At 46.3% G+C, this 14981-nt stretch overlaps 1 protein-coding gene across 1 annotated transcript in view; it reads right to left on the bottom strand.

The window, feature by feature from the left end:
- utp20 (UTP20 small subunit processome component) overlaps positions 1 to 14981 on the bottom strand; it is a 148413-nt gene that overhangs the window by 56072 nt on the left and 77360 nt on the right. The window contains exons 30-33 of the mRNA XM_086009734.1: positions 9483 to 9536; positions 9241 to 9393; positions 6594 to 6749; positions 2029 to 2166 (exon numbers count right to left, since the gene is read on the bottom strand). Of these exons, the coding sequence (XP_085865860.1) occupies positions 2029 to 2166; positions 6594 to 6749; positions 9241 to 9393; positions 9483 to 9536 (501 nt within the window). The remainder of the gene's footprint in view (positions 1 to 2028; positions 2167 to 6593; positions 6750 to 9240; positions 9394 to 9482; positions 9537 to 14981) is intronic.

Raw genomic sequence — 14981 nt, 5'->3', positions numbered from 1 at the left:
CATTCACCAACTAATGTCACCAATAGTCACTTCTAGACCCCAAACAAATGTCACAATATTCATTCTGACACAAAGTTCAATTGATGGAAAGCATGTTTAAACTAAGGCACTAAACAGATGTGTTTGCAAAGGCACGTCACGCACTTTATTGGCCCACATTTTGCTGGAGTGGGGCATCTCGCAATGTGCCCTGTTAGTTAGACTTTTTCCCTCACCCTTCAGCTCAAACAACTTGCTGGAAGTGTGAGCGGATAACGGGGCGGCGAGGGCAACAGGGCACCTGGGACCTCAGTGAACGACGGGACCAACAGTCTATCTCCTTAACCAATGAGATTTAAGGATTGAGAAAGAAACGGAGGAACGATGGAGGAGGAGGTCAGGTGAATTAGAGTCAAATCAGGTCCAGAAAGAGAAAGAAAGATTGGTTTAAGAGAGCGAGAACAAAAGACAGAAAGGAAAATTAAGAATTAATTTTAATTGAAATTTTTAAAATCTCCAAGAACAATTCACTACCTGAAGAAATGAGACTCCACAGTTTCAATTGTTCCCTTTCTGGGCCAGAGAGGTTGAGTGGCATTGCAGGAACAATATAATCACATTGTTAATGAGGTCCTTACGCTCTTAATCACCAGTCTCAACTTTCTGCGGCGAGTTTAATGGGCAATTAATGTGCAAATCTAGCAAGTTCTTCAAAATAATGGGGAGGCTAAGGGCGAGATGCCGTTTGTGCAAAGCAAATGGCGGAGCGACGTAAATTGAACAGCAAATTCATAGAATCATTGAATAGTACAGCAGAGGAAGCCATTCGGCCCATCGAGTGTGCGCCAGCTCCTTCAGAGAGCAATCCAGTTAGTCTCGCGCCCCCTGTCCAGTAGTTGTCTTGGTCGATTTTTTATCTCATCCAGTATCCCAGCAACCTCCTTGTTTACCATAGCTCTTCCTTGGTAAACACCAATGCAAAGTACTCATTAGTGCCTGAGCCGTGCCTTCTGATTCCACCAAGAGATCTCCATTTCGGTCCCTAACTGGCCCCACCGCTCCTTTGACAACCCTTTTACTGTTAAAACGCCTATAGGAGACAGTAGATTACCCTTAATGTTAGCTGCCAATCTATTCTCGTGCTGTCTCTTTGCCCCTCATTTCTTTTTTCACTTTTCCTCTGTACTTTCTGTATTCAGCCTGATTCTCCCTTATCTGTCATACTTTTTCTGCTTCATCCTACTCTCCAACTCCTTCGTCATCCAGGGAGCTCGGACTTTGGTTGCCTAACCTTTCCCCCTTGTGGGAATGTACCTCGACTGTACCCGAACCATCTCCTCTTTAAAGGCCGCCCATTGCCCCATTACATTTTTACCTGCCAGTCTTTGACTCCAATTTATCCAGGTCAGATCCCTCCTCAATTCGCTGAAATTAGCCTTCCTCCAGTTAAGTATTTTTACTTTAGATTGCTCCTTGTCCTTGTCCATAACTAATCTGAAGCTTACGTTACTATGATCAATATTCCCCAGATGCTCACCAACTGTGATATTCTCCACTTGACCCACTTCATTCCCCAGGACTAGATCCAGCAATGCCTCCCCTTCCTTGTTGGGCCAGAAACATACTGATCAAGAAAACTCTCCTGAACACACTTCAGAAATTCCTCCCCTTCTCTGCCCTCAACACAATCACTGCCCCATTCAATAATGGGCTAGTTAAAGTCTCCCATTATCACTACTCTATAAGTTATGGAGGTCCACAACTCACGGCATATCTCTTCATCCCTTGAACTTGCTGGCTGATTATTAATAACCGCATGCGTGGTAAACTCGCTGTTATTGTTCCAGCAAGATTTGACCCATTATTTTCCATATTCCAATTATTTGCACTCTATGCAAAGAATGACCAAAGATAATTTGCAAACACTTCCAGTTTTGAACATTTTTGAAGTTATTTGATCGGTTTTCCAACCACTACTAGGCCCTGCTGTTGAGTAGAATATTTTAACAGTTATTAAACATATTAAAAGAAACGTCTTGTATCATCCACCTGTATGTGTTTCATATTCTCGAAGAAGTCCATTTCTGGATCGTGATCTGTGAGCTGAACCAGGTCCTGGAACTCCAACCTCTGGGGGAACACACGGATTAAACAGCAAAGGAGCGTCGTGTACTCTTGTTGAACACTCTGCAATAAATCAAAACAAAATATGAAGAAAGGGATGTGACAATACAATGAAACCACGCGAACTAAGCACGGCTGTGGTGTCATTCTATCAAGGCAGCAGCATGTAGGAATGGCAATAGATTGGGAGAAGGGGAAGTGCAACGAGACCTGGGTGTCCTTGTGCACCAGTCGCTGAAGGTAAGCATGCAGGTGCAGCAGGCGGTTAAGAAGGCAAATGGTATGTTGGCCTTCGTAGCGAGAGGGTTTGAGTACAGGAACAAGGATGTCTTGCTGCAGTTGTACAGGGCCTTGGTGAGACCACACCTTGAGTATTGTGTGCAGTTTTGGTCACCTTACCTGAGGAAGGACGTTCTTGCCATGGAGGGAGTGCAGCGAAGATTCACCAGGCTGATACCTGGGATGGCAGGAATGACGTATGAGGAGAGATTGTGTCGATTGGGCTTATACTGACTGGAGTTTAGAAAATCGAGAGGGGATCTCATCGAAACCTATAAAATTCTGTCAGGTCTGGACAGACTAGATACAGGAAGGATGTTTCTGATGGTGGGGGAGTCCAGAACCAGGGGTCATAGTCTAAGGATAAGGGGTAAGCCATTTAGGACTGAAATGAGGAGGAATTTCTTCACCCAGAGAGTGGTGAACCTGTGGAATTCTCTGCCACAGAGGGCGGTGGAGGCCAGTTCATTAAATATATTCAAGAAGGAGTTGGATATATTTCTTAAGGCTAAAGGGATCAAGGGATATGGGGAGAAGGCAGGGACAGGGTACTGAATTTGGATGATCAGCCATGATCTCATTGAATGGCAGAGCAGGCTCGAAGGGCCGAATGGCCTACTCCTGCTCCTATCTTCTATGTTTCTATAGGAACACAAGAGGAGGCCATTCAGCCCCTCGAGCCTGTCCCGCCATTCAATCTGTATCCAACGCCATCTACCCCACCTTGGTTCCGTAACCATTAATATCCCTTTCTATAAATCTCAAATCAAGCAATGTGATTAGGATACTGCTCGAGTGGCGGATAAACACCAACATGGATTGGATGGGCTGAACGGCCTGTTTCTGTGTTGTAACCTCTATATGATTCTATGTCAGGAAGATGATTCAATAGTCATCACAGCACCATTTTGAAGCAAAATGAACTATTTATTGCGACCAGGATTTGGGTGAAGGTGACTGCTGGGCACGGCTACCCAACGTCAGGGATTCCCAATGGGCGCAGCCGCAACACTCAAGAAGCTCGACACCATCCAGGGCAAAGCAGCCCGCTTAATTGGCACCCCATCCACCACCTTAAACATTCACTCCCTCCACCACCGGCGTACCGTGGCTGCAGTGTGTACCATCTACAAGCTGCACTGCAGCAACTCGCCAAGGCTTCTTCAGCAGCACCTCCCAAACCCGCGACCTCTTCCACCTAGAAGGACAAGGGCAGCAGGCGCATGGGAACACCACCACCTGCAAGTTCCCCTCCAAGTCACACACCGTCCTGACTTGGAAGTATATCGCCGTTCCTTCATCATCGCTGGGTCAAAATCCTGGAATTCCCTCCCTAACAGTACTGTAGGAGTGCCTTCACCACACGGACAGCAGCGGTTCAAGAAGACGGCTCACCGCCACCTTCTCGAGGGCAATTAGGGATGGGCAATAAATGTTAGCTTGGCCAAGGACGCCCACATCCTGAAAGTGAATTATTACAAAATGGTCCTGCGGGGACTTGATCTAAATAAAGGTTCTGTAAGCCCAGTGAAGCAGCAAGCTGGGCTAAGCAGTCTTGACAGTTTACAAACTGTGCAATAAATAACCCAGCACCCACACAGCGAGCTGTGTGAGCACTGCTGCCAAGTTCAGCAATCTGCACACGCTAAATCAGCTTTGCTGCAGTGAGCCACATTTAAACTCCAGTAAGCCACCCAACTAAAGCACAACAGGCTCGATATGAGAGAATGTCCAGGCACATTTTGACAGCTCTACTTTTAACCCTTGTAGTCCCGTCTGTGTTTAACATGTAAAGATGTACCAGCGATTGACCCGGACCCATCTCTGAGGCAGCCCTGTTCAATCTTCAATGTCTGGGTTTACAACCGTTTGCAAACAAATGTAATTTAAAAAGTTGTTTTTCAGCTAACTAATTTTTTTGAAAGTTATTCCCACTTTCAAACTGCAATTAAAAATAACTTGCATTTTAAGATTTAAACGTCAATACTTGCAACAATAAAGTAGTGAGTGAGGAAGACATAAAAAACCTGCAAGGGGACATAGACAGGCTAAGTAAGTGGGCAGAGATTTGGCAGATGGAATACAATACTGGAAAGTGTGAGGTTATGCACTTTGGCAGGAAAAATCGTAGAGCAAGTTATTATCTTAATGGCAAGAAACTGGAAAGTACTGAAGTACAAAGGGATCTGGGGGTCCTGGTGCACGAAACTCAAAAGGTTAGTATGCAGGTGCAGCAAGTGATTAAGAAGGCCAATGGAATGTTGGCTTTCATTGCTAGGGGGATAGAATATAAAAATAGGGAGGTATTGCTTCAGTTGTACAAGGTACTGGTGAGGCCGCACCTGGAATACTGCGTACAGTTTTGGTGTCCATACTTAAGAAAGGACATACTTGCTCTCGAGTCAGTACAAAGAAGGTTCACTCGGTTAATCCCGGGGATGAGGGGATGGACATATGAGGAGAGGTTGAGTAGATTGGGACTCTACTCATTGGAGTTCAGAAGAATGAGAGGCGATCTTATTGAAACATATAAGATTGTGAAGGGGTCGGATCGGGTGGATGCGGGGAAGATGTTCCCGATGATGGGTGAAACTAGAACTAGGGGGCATAGTCTTAGAATAAGGGGCTGCTCTTTCAAAACTGAGATGAGGAGGAACTACTTCACTCAGAGGGTGGTAGGTCCATGGAATATGCTGCCCCAAAAAGCTGTAGAAGCTACATCATTACATAAATTTAAAACAGAAAGAGACAGTTTCCTAGAAGTAAAGGGAATTAAGGGTTACGGGCAGGAATTTGGACATGAGTCTAGGTTCGGATTGGTCATGGCCCTGTGGGTAGCGGAGCGGGCCCAGGGGCCGTGTAGCCTGATCCTGCTCCTATTTCGTGTGTCTAATTCTGTTAGATTCAGGAGATGGTTCTGTGATAGTGGATTGGCGGTTAGGATCAGATCAGCCATGATCTTATTGAATGGCGGAGCAGGCTCAAGGGGCCGATTGGCCTACTCCTGCTCCTATTTCTTATGTTATGTTCTTATGTACTCCTGACATTTGAATATTCATCATTTATTACTGTGATATTAGTTTTATCTCATGAATCGTGACCCTAACAAACCTGGTGAGTTCAGAGATGCAGGAATTAGATTGCAACTGCCAGCAGTCTAAGGGTATGTGTCAGACAGTCCATGTCAGCTGTGGCTCAGTGGGCAGCAGTCTCACTCGAGTCAGAAGGTGGTGCGTTCAAGTCCCACTCCAGAAACTTGAGCACATAATCCAGGCTGACACTCCAGTGCAGTACTGAGGGAGCGCCGCACTGTCGGAGGGGCAGTACTGAGGGAGCGCCGCACTGTCGGAGGGGCAGTACTGAGGGAGCGCCGCACTGTCGGAGGGGCAGTACTGAGGGAGCGCCGCACTGTCGGAGGGGCAGTACTGAGGGAGCGCCGCACTGTCGGAGGGGCAGTACTGAGGGAGCGCCGCACTGTCGGAGGGGCAGTACCGAGGGAGCGCCGCACTGTCGGAGGGGCAGTACTGAGAGAGCGCCGCACTGTTGGAGGGGCAGTACTGAGAGAGCGCCGCACTGTTGGAGGGGCAGTACTGAGGGAGCGCCGCACTGTTGGAGGGGCAGTACTGAGGGAGCGCCGCACTGTCGGAGAGGCAGTACTGGGAGAGCGCCGCACTGTTGGAGGGGCAGTACTGAGGGAGCGCCGCACTGTCGGAGAGGCAGTACTGAGAGAGCGCCACACTGTCGAAGGTGCTGTCTCTCGGATGAGACTTTAAACTGAGACCCCGTCTGCCCTCTCAGGTGGATGTAAAACATCCCATGGCCACTATTTTGAAGAGCAGGGGAGTTCTCCCCAGTGTCTTTGGCCAATATTTATCTCTCAACCAACATTACTAAAACAGATGATCTGGTCATTATCACATTGGGAGCTTGCTGTGCAAGTTTTTCTTTTCCTTTTTAAGAGTTAAAGTTAACCTGCAGCTGCCTAATGTGTATTTGTGCAACACTATAAAATGTTGCCAGAGTTAATTACATTGAGGAACTATCTTGTTGGTCCAGTCAAACAGCAGTACACTGAAAACCACAATCTATTCAGTCGCAGTTTCCTCTGATGGACTGGAACTTGCTTCATGCATCACTGGTGTATTGATGGAGCACGTCAGCAGCTGTGGCCATACATCTCCCGCTAGCCTTATCCCTTCACATTACTTTACCTCGATCTTTGATTTTAGACAATTCCTCAAGGTCTCCAGCAGTGTGCGGGTGATCACCTCCTTGTATTCCTCCTCCGAACTGTCAGTGGAAGCCACTTGTTGGATTATCGCAGTCAAGCAAAGCGTTGCACTGTCACTTAGAGTCATCTCACCCAACTGAAAGAGAAATGACAGGGCAAAAGTGTCATTCACCTTGTTGTGGAGTCAGGAAGCACCATCCCCAGCAATGAAGGTAAACGGGAGTGATGTTTGTGGTTTTGTGCCTGGGCGTATCAGCTCGCCTGCGTGGGGAGCTTGGCCGCAACAAGCCCGGCCAATATTCCGTCCGTTTAAATTAATGTGATTCTTCCCATCAGATTCTCCTGTATTTGCTGCACTCGGACAGCTCGAGGCACACAGGCACCAGAGCAGGAAAATCAACTCCATCCCTTTGTAAACGAACAGCTACTTAGGAACTTTAAAAGAAAACTCTGAAACTAGAACAGATTTTCTTCAACTCTGGTTCAAAAGAGAGAGGGAGGGGGGAACCGAGGGGGGGAGGGGGAGAACCGAGAGGGGGAGGGGGGGAACCGAGAGGGGGAGGGGGGGAACCAGAGAGGGAAATAGAGGGGGAGGAAAGAAAGGGCGGGAGAGGGAAGAGGAGAGGGAGAACGGAAGAGGATGGAAAGGGGAGAGAGAGAAAGAACAAACTTTCATTTTATGCAATAGATTTAATTTTTGCAGATAGATATGGCCTCAAGTTCAAAACTAGACCGACCAAAATCAGTTTTTTTATATAAGCTAGAAGTGCTGCTTCAGATTCAGTTACACTGTGGGCTGCCATCAATCACAGAACGACAAACTGAGGACCACAGCCCTGTATCTAACCAAACACTGTACACTGGTCAATATGTGGAATATCGAGAGCGCACAGTCTGCCCGCGGCTGCCCCAGGTTCACCGGCACCATCACAACTATGTTTCACAATTCAATACTTCACCATTTCATTCTAAGGCAATGGGTAAAATCGGTCGCAGTGTGTATCCTGCTACAAGAAACACCACGTCCCCACTCACTAGAAGCAAATTCTATTATAATACACCATACCCAACGGTTCCTTTAAGCTACGCGGCGGCGCTGCTGTCTGTCGGTCCCACGCAGCCTGGAACCGGCTTTTCCAATGTGAAATTTTACGCATGCGCGACACTTTGAATGGGCCGCACAGCCCGTTAAAGGGACCACACAGCCAAAAAAAATTAAAGGGAACATTGACCACATCCCCTATTACTAAAAGCATATTCTACCATAATACACCACATCCCGTGTCAATCTGGTTTCCCTGCTATTTCCCAGCTCAGTTTATCCCATCTCATTAAAACCATGTTCAAAATTGAAACTCTCAAGCATGTCATTCTTTTGTGAATATAAGAACAAAAGAAATGAGAGCAGGAATCGGCCATTCAGCCCCTCGAGCCTGCTCCGCCATTCAATAAGATCATGGCTGATCTTCGACCTCAACTCCACTTTCCCGCCCTATCCCCATATCCCTCGATTCCCCGAGAGTCCAAAAATCTGTCGATCTCTGTCTTGAATATACTCAACGACTGAGCATCCACAGCCCTCTGGGGTAGAGAATTCCAAAGATTCACCACCCTCTGAGTGAAGAAATTTCTCCTCATCTTAGTCTTAAATGGCCGACCCCTTATTCTGAGACTGTGACCCCTATTTCTAGACACTCCAGTCAGGGGAAACAGCTTCTCAGCATCTACCCTGTCAAACCCTCTAAAGCATTTTATAGGTTTCAATGAGATCCCCTCTCATTCTTCTAAACTCCAGAGAGTATCAGCCCAATCTACTCAATCTCTCATCATAGGACAACCTCTCATCCCAGGGATCAATCTAGTGAACCTTCATTGCACCGCCTCTGAGGCAAGTATATCCTTCCTCAGATAAGGAGACCAAAACTGTGCACAGTACAGGAAACTTTGGTTTATCCGGAGGTTATATGTCCGGAATACTCGATCTAACGGCAAAAATCAGGAGCCGTTTTCTATAAGTTTTTTTTAGTTCTCATTGCTTTTTTTTCCCCCAGTCAGGCACTGCAAGGTCTGTAGCTATAGCAACAGCTTCAGCTGGAGACGCTTGCAGCTGCAGCCGACTGTTTTGAAGCTGTTGCTAAGCAACAGGGTTTGTTGATCACACGGAGCTTTTCAGTTCCGTATGTTTCAACATTAATGCTGGTATGTCCGGCACTTTTGATGGTACGGCACCAGCTCGGTCCCGTCAGTGCCGGATATCAGAAAGTTTCCTGTACTCCAGGTGTGGTCTCACCAAAGTCGTATATAATTGTAGCAAGACTTCCTTACTCTTGTACTCCAACCCCCTAGCAATAAAGGCCAACATGCCATTTGCCTTCCTAATTGCTTGCTACCGTTCCGTGTTTCTTGTACGCGGACACCCAACGTCGTACGGGTTTCAAATTGTGACATGAATTGTACACTGCGTAGTTACAAACGAGAACTTAAAAGGCAATCGAGAGGTAACGCATTTTACAGATTAGGTATTCGTGATCTGTGTAAACCCGTCCACCAGTTTGAAGAATTTCCACCATGTGGTTTTATGAAATGAAGCCCGCGTGTAACCGTGCGCCGGGTGGTTCTATACAAACCTGTATGGAGTGGAAGCAGTTGTGCATGATTGGAATCAGGTAGGCCATGTCCAACCGTCTCATCTCTCGGATAGAGCTCGTCACCAGTTGGAATGCAGACAGCCGCTCATCAAAATCAATCTCGTCGAGGTGTCGTCGGTCAAAGGCATTTAACTATTACAAGAAAAAGTGATCAGGTCAGAACTTGGGGAACGCCGTTAAATAAGTGTAAACTTTGCTCTAACGAGATGATTTCACCTTACCTTAGTGATGACTTCTGTAATGTACGCGAGACTGCTGTCCAGGTCTGCCACGGTCTTTATCAAAAAAAAGGAAAGGCAAACAATTAAAATAAAATATACAAAATTTAACTATTTTAAATTTAATTAGGCAGGTTCTTGTCGACAAATGGGATTCAAGGTTATTAGAAATGCATAGGTGCAGGAGTAGGTCATTCAATTATGAGGAGAGATTGAGTTAGGCTTATAATCCCTAGAGTTTAGAATAATGAGAGGTGATCGCATTGAAACATAAAATTCTTACAGGGCTTGACAGGGTAGGTGATGGGAGGATGTTTCCCCTGGCTGGGGAGTCTAGAACCAGGGGTCACAGTCTCAGAATAAGGGGCCAGCTATTTGAGACTGAGATGAGGAGGAATTTCTTCACCCAGAGGGTGGTGAATCTTTGGAATTCTCTACCTCAGAGGGCTGTGGATGATCAGTGGTTGAGTATATTCAAGACAGAGATCGATAGATTTTTGGACTCTATGGGGATAGTGCGGGAAAGTGGAGTTGAGGTAGAAGATCAGCCATGATCTTATTGAAGGGCCGAATGGCTGACTCCCGCTCCTAGTTCTTATGTTATGTTATTACTAATTAGATCATGGCTGATCTGTATCTTAACTCCATTTACCCGCCTTGGTTCCGTAACCCTGAATACCCTTACCCAACAAAAATCTATAAATCTTAGTTTTGAAATTTTCAATTGACCCCCCAACCTCAACAACTTTTTGGGGGAGAGTTCCAGATTCCCACCGCCCTTTGTGTGAAGAAATGCTTCCTGACATCACTCCTGAATGGCCTCGCTCTAATTCACCAAGGTAATACTGTGGATAGGTGGGCTAGATGAAGCGAAGGTCCTCCGGCCCAAAACTGGTACTGTGTTACACTACTCCTGAAAACAGACTCCCGATTAATACCACAGTTCGCTCGCCTCAGTCGAAAGGCTTGTGCAACAGTTGTCGTGCAATTCTAGTGCAAAAGAAACTTTGTAATGGGACTACCTTGTCCAACCTCTCGAGAAAGAGTTCATTAATACCAGGGTTTCTTCTTCAGACTTATGTTCCTGTTCTTCAAGTGAAATATGACTCCAGCTAATGATCTGTGACCCTTCAGTTGTGATTAATCTATTCCCGTCACTAATACTAGACAAAACAAGTTACATAAGAAATAGGAGTAGGAATGGGTCATTCGGCCCCTCGAGTCTACTCCGCCATTCAATGAGATCATGGCTGATCTGATCTTGGCCTCAACTCCACTTTCCTGCCCGCTCCCCATAACCCTCGATTCCCCTGTTTTTTAAAAATCTGAATATATTCACTGACCCAGCCTCCTCAGCTCTCTAGGGAAGAGAATTCCAAAGATTCACGACCCTCGGAGAAGAAATTCCTCCTCATCTCCGTCTTAAATGGGCGACCCCTTATTCTGAAACTATGCCCCCGAGTTCTAGATTCCCCCACGAGGGGAAACATCCTCCCTGCATCTACCCTGTCAAGCCCCCTCAGAATCTTATATGTTTCAATAAGATCACCTCTCATTCTTCTAAACTCCAGTGAGTTTAGGCCTAACCTGCTCAACCTATCTTCATAAGACAACCCGTTCAACTCAGGAATCAACCTAGTGAACCTTCTCTGAATTGCATCGTCTGCATACCCGATACAAGACTCCCAAAACAAGCACTCTACTCGGAGCTCCGACACGGCAAGTTGAGGCCCCAGCACTGATCCTGTGGCACCCCACTAGTTACAGGTGGTCAGAGGAAACGCTTCAAGGATACCCTCAAAGCCTCCTTGAAAAAATGCAACATCCCCACCAACACCTGGGAATCCCTGGCCCAAGACCGCACAAAGTGGAGGAGAAGCATCCGGGAAGGCGCCGAACACCTCGAGTCTCTTCGCCAGGAGCAAGCGGAAGCCAAGCGCAAACAGCGGAAGGAGCGCACGTCAACCCAAGCACCCCACCCACCCGCCCCTTCAACTAGTCTGCCCCACCTGTGACAGAGACTGTAGGTCCCTCATTGGACTCATCAGTCACCGGAGAACTAATTTTTAGTGTGGAAGCAAGTCATCTACGGTTCTGAGGGACTGCCTAAGAAGTAGTAGCAGCCTCCAATGCAAGTATATCCTTCCTTAAATAAGGAGACCAAAACGTTACGCCGTACAGTTGTAGCAAGACTTCCCTACTTTTATACTCCATCCCCTTGCAATAAAGGCCAATATTCCATTTGCCTTCCCAATTACTTGCTGTACCTGCATGCTAACTGTTTGTGTTTCATGTACGAGGACCCCCAGATCCCTCTGTACCACAGCATTCTGTAGTCTCCCTCCATTTAAATAATAATTTGCTTTTTTATTCTTCCTACCAAAGTGGATAACCTCACATTTTCCCACATTATACTCCATCTGCCAAATTTTTGCCCACTCACTTAACCTAGCTACAGGAAACTTTGTGCTATCCGGAGGTGAGCTATCCGGCAATCTGGAGCCACCGGCAAAAATCAGCAGCCGTTTTTTATTCTTTTTGTTTGTTTTTTTTGCTTTGTTTGAACAGTCAAGCTGTGCAAAGTCTGTAGCTATAGCAACAGCTTCAGAGCTTTAGGGCCACACCCGAGTGTTTAGAAGCTGTTGCTAAGCAACAGTGTTTGTTGTCAAATACGGAGATAAGAATCTCCGTATCTCTCAACATTAACTCTGGAGAGTACGGCAGTTTTGAGGCAACGGCAGCAGCTCGGTCCCGTGGGTGCCGGATAGCACAAAGTTTCCTGTATATCCCTGACATGAATCAGCCATTCATGTGGAAATGACTTATGAAATAATACCGAGCGGCCTGCTGGTGGCGCTGTCCAGGGAGAGTATAAATACTCAGGCATGGGCCCAGCTTGCTCAGGATATTCTTTTACAGGAACTAGTGAAGGACACAACTAGACCTCCATGTTGTAAAACAGTTGATTAAAGCTTTAACGCTTAGACCAAGTGCCTAGTAGTTTTCTTACGTCAATCCCTTTGCAGACTCTCCTCACAACTTGCTTTCCCACCTATCTTTGTATCATCAGCAAATTTGACAACAGTACACTCGGTCCCTTCATCCAAGTCATTAATATAGATTGTAAATAGTTGAGGCCCCAGCACTGATTTCTGTGGCACCCCACTAGTTACAGTTTGCCAACCTTAAAATTACCCATTTATTCCGACTCTCTGTTTTCTGTTAGTTAGCCAAACCTCTATCCAATCTAATATATTGCCCCAACACCGTGAGCTCTTATCTTGTGCAGTAACCTTTTATGCCTAGGATGCAGGCCACCAGGTCCAGGGGACTTGTCAGCATTTAGTCCCATTAGTTTGGCTAGTACTTTTTCTCGAGTGATAGTGATTGTTTTAAGTTCCTCCCTCCCTATAGCCCCTTGATTATCAATTATTATTGGAATGCTTTTAGTGTCTTCTACTGTGAAGACAGATACAAAATATTTGTTCAAGGTCTCCGCCATTTCCCTGTTTCCCATTATTAATTCCCCAGTCTCATCCTCTAAGGGACCAACGCTTACTTTAGCTACTTCCTTTTTATATACCTGTAGAAGCTCTTGCTGTCTGTTTTTATATTTTTAGCTAGTTTACTCTCAATCTATCTTCTCCAGCTTTATCACTTTTTTAGTCATCCTTTGCTGGTTTTTAAAAATTTCCCAATCCTCTGGCCTCCCACTAACCTTTGCAACATTGTATGCCTTTTCCTTCAATTTAATACCATCCTTAACTTCCTTAGTTAGCCACAGATGGTTCATCCTTCTCGTACAGTCTTTCTTTCTCACTGGAATAAACCTTTGCTGAGAGTTATGAAATATCTCCTTAAATATCTGCCACTGCTTATCTACCGTCTTAACCTTTAATCTATTTTCTAAGTCCACTTTAGCCAACTCTGTCTCCATACCTTTGTAATTGCCTTTATTTAAACTTAGGACACTAGTTTCAGACACAAGTTTCTCACCCTCAAACTGAATTTGAAATTCAATCATGCTATGATCACTCTTCCCTAGAGGATCCTTTACGATGAGATCATTAATTAATCCTATCTCATTACACATTACCAGATCTAAAATAGCCTGCTCCCTGGCCGGTTCCACAACGTATTGTTCTAAGAAACCATCCTGAATACATTCTATGAACTCTTCCTCAAGGCTACCCTTTGCCAATTTGATTTGTCTAATCTATATGAAGATTAAAATCACCCCTGATTATTGCAGTACCTTTCTTACAAGCCCCCATTATTTCTTGATTTACACTTTGTCCTACAGTGTAGCTACTGTTAGGGGCCTATAGACCACTCCCACCAGTGACTTATTTCCCATACTATTCCTCATCTCCACCCAAACTGATTCTACATCTTGATCTTCTGAGCCAATATCATTTCTCACCATTGCACTGATCTCATCCTTTATTAACAGAGCTATCCCACCTCCTTTTCCTTTCTGTCTATCCTTCCGAAATGTCAAATGCCCCTGAATATTCAGTTCCCAGCCTTGGTCACTTTGCAACCACGTCTCTGTAGTGGCTATCAGATCATACCCATTTATTTCTATTTGTGCCGTCAACTCATCTATCTTGTTACGAATTCTGTGTGCGTTCAGGTAAAGAGCCTTTAATTTTGTCTTTTTACCATTTTTCTCTACTCTGACTATTTGCTGGTGCACTCTTAAGTTTGTCTCTTCCCGTCACACTCTGGCTCTCATTACCCCTATTGCTACCCTGCACGATTACCTTTTCTTTTCCCTGATTTTCTAAATTCCCCTTCACCTGAACCCTCCCCCCCACTATTTAGTTTAAAGCCCGATCTACTGCCCTAGTTATTCGATTCGCTAGGACACCAATGATAATCCATTTCAATTTCCACATTAATCTGAATGCCATAACAACTGTTGCACAAGAAGCCTGACCTTTATCACAAGATGATGAAACAATCCCGTTCATGTACAATGAGACCCAACACAGGCTCAAGACTCTGAGCGTGGATTTTCTCCTAATGTTAACGTTAACGTTATTACTCTAAGTGGAATCAGCAGTATTTACTGTGACTGGGCTTAGAGGGGAGGGGGAAAGCGCAGCACAGTCTGACATAGCAGCCAAGCCATTGCAAAGAGAAGGCGAGAGAGAAAGAGAGAGAGAACGCGCGAGAGAGAGAAGGCGAGAGTGAGAAGGCGAGAGGGCGAGGGAGGGAGAGGGCGAGGGAGGGAGAGGGCGAGGGAGGGAGAGGGCGAGGGAGGGAGAGGGCGAGGGAGGGAGAGGGAGAGGGCGAGGGAGGGAGAGGGCGAGGGAGGGAGAGGGCGAGGGAGGGAGAGGGCGAGGGAGGGAGAGGGCGAGGGAGGGAGAGGGCGAGGGAGGGAGAGGGCGAGGGAGGGAGAGGGCGAGGGCGAGGGAGGGAGAGGGCGAGGGAGGGCGAGGGCGAGGGAGGGCGAGGGCGAGGGCGAGGGCGAGGGAGGGCGAGGGAGGGCGAGGG

This window comes from Somniosus microcephalus, chromosome 16 (assembly GCF_052327205.1).
Source record: "Somniosus microcephalus isolate GS21.2 chromosome 16, FLI_Smic_1.0, whole genome shotgun sequence".
Lineage (NCBI taxonomy): Eukaryota > Metazoa > Chordata > Chondrichthyes > Squaliformes > Somniosidae > Somniosus > Somniosus microcephalus.
Note: the sequence above shows the minus strand (reverse complement) of the source record. Positions and strands in the feature narration are given on the sequence as shown.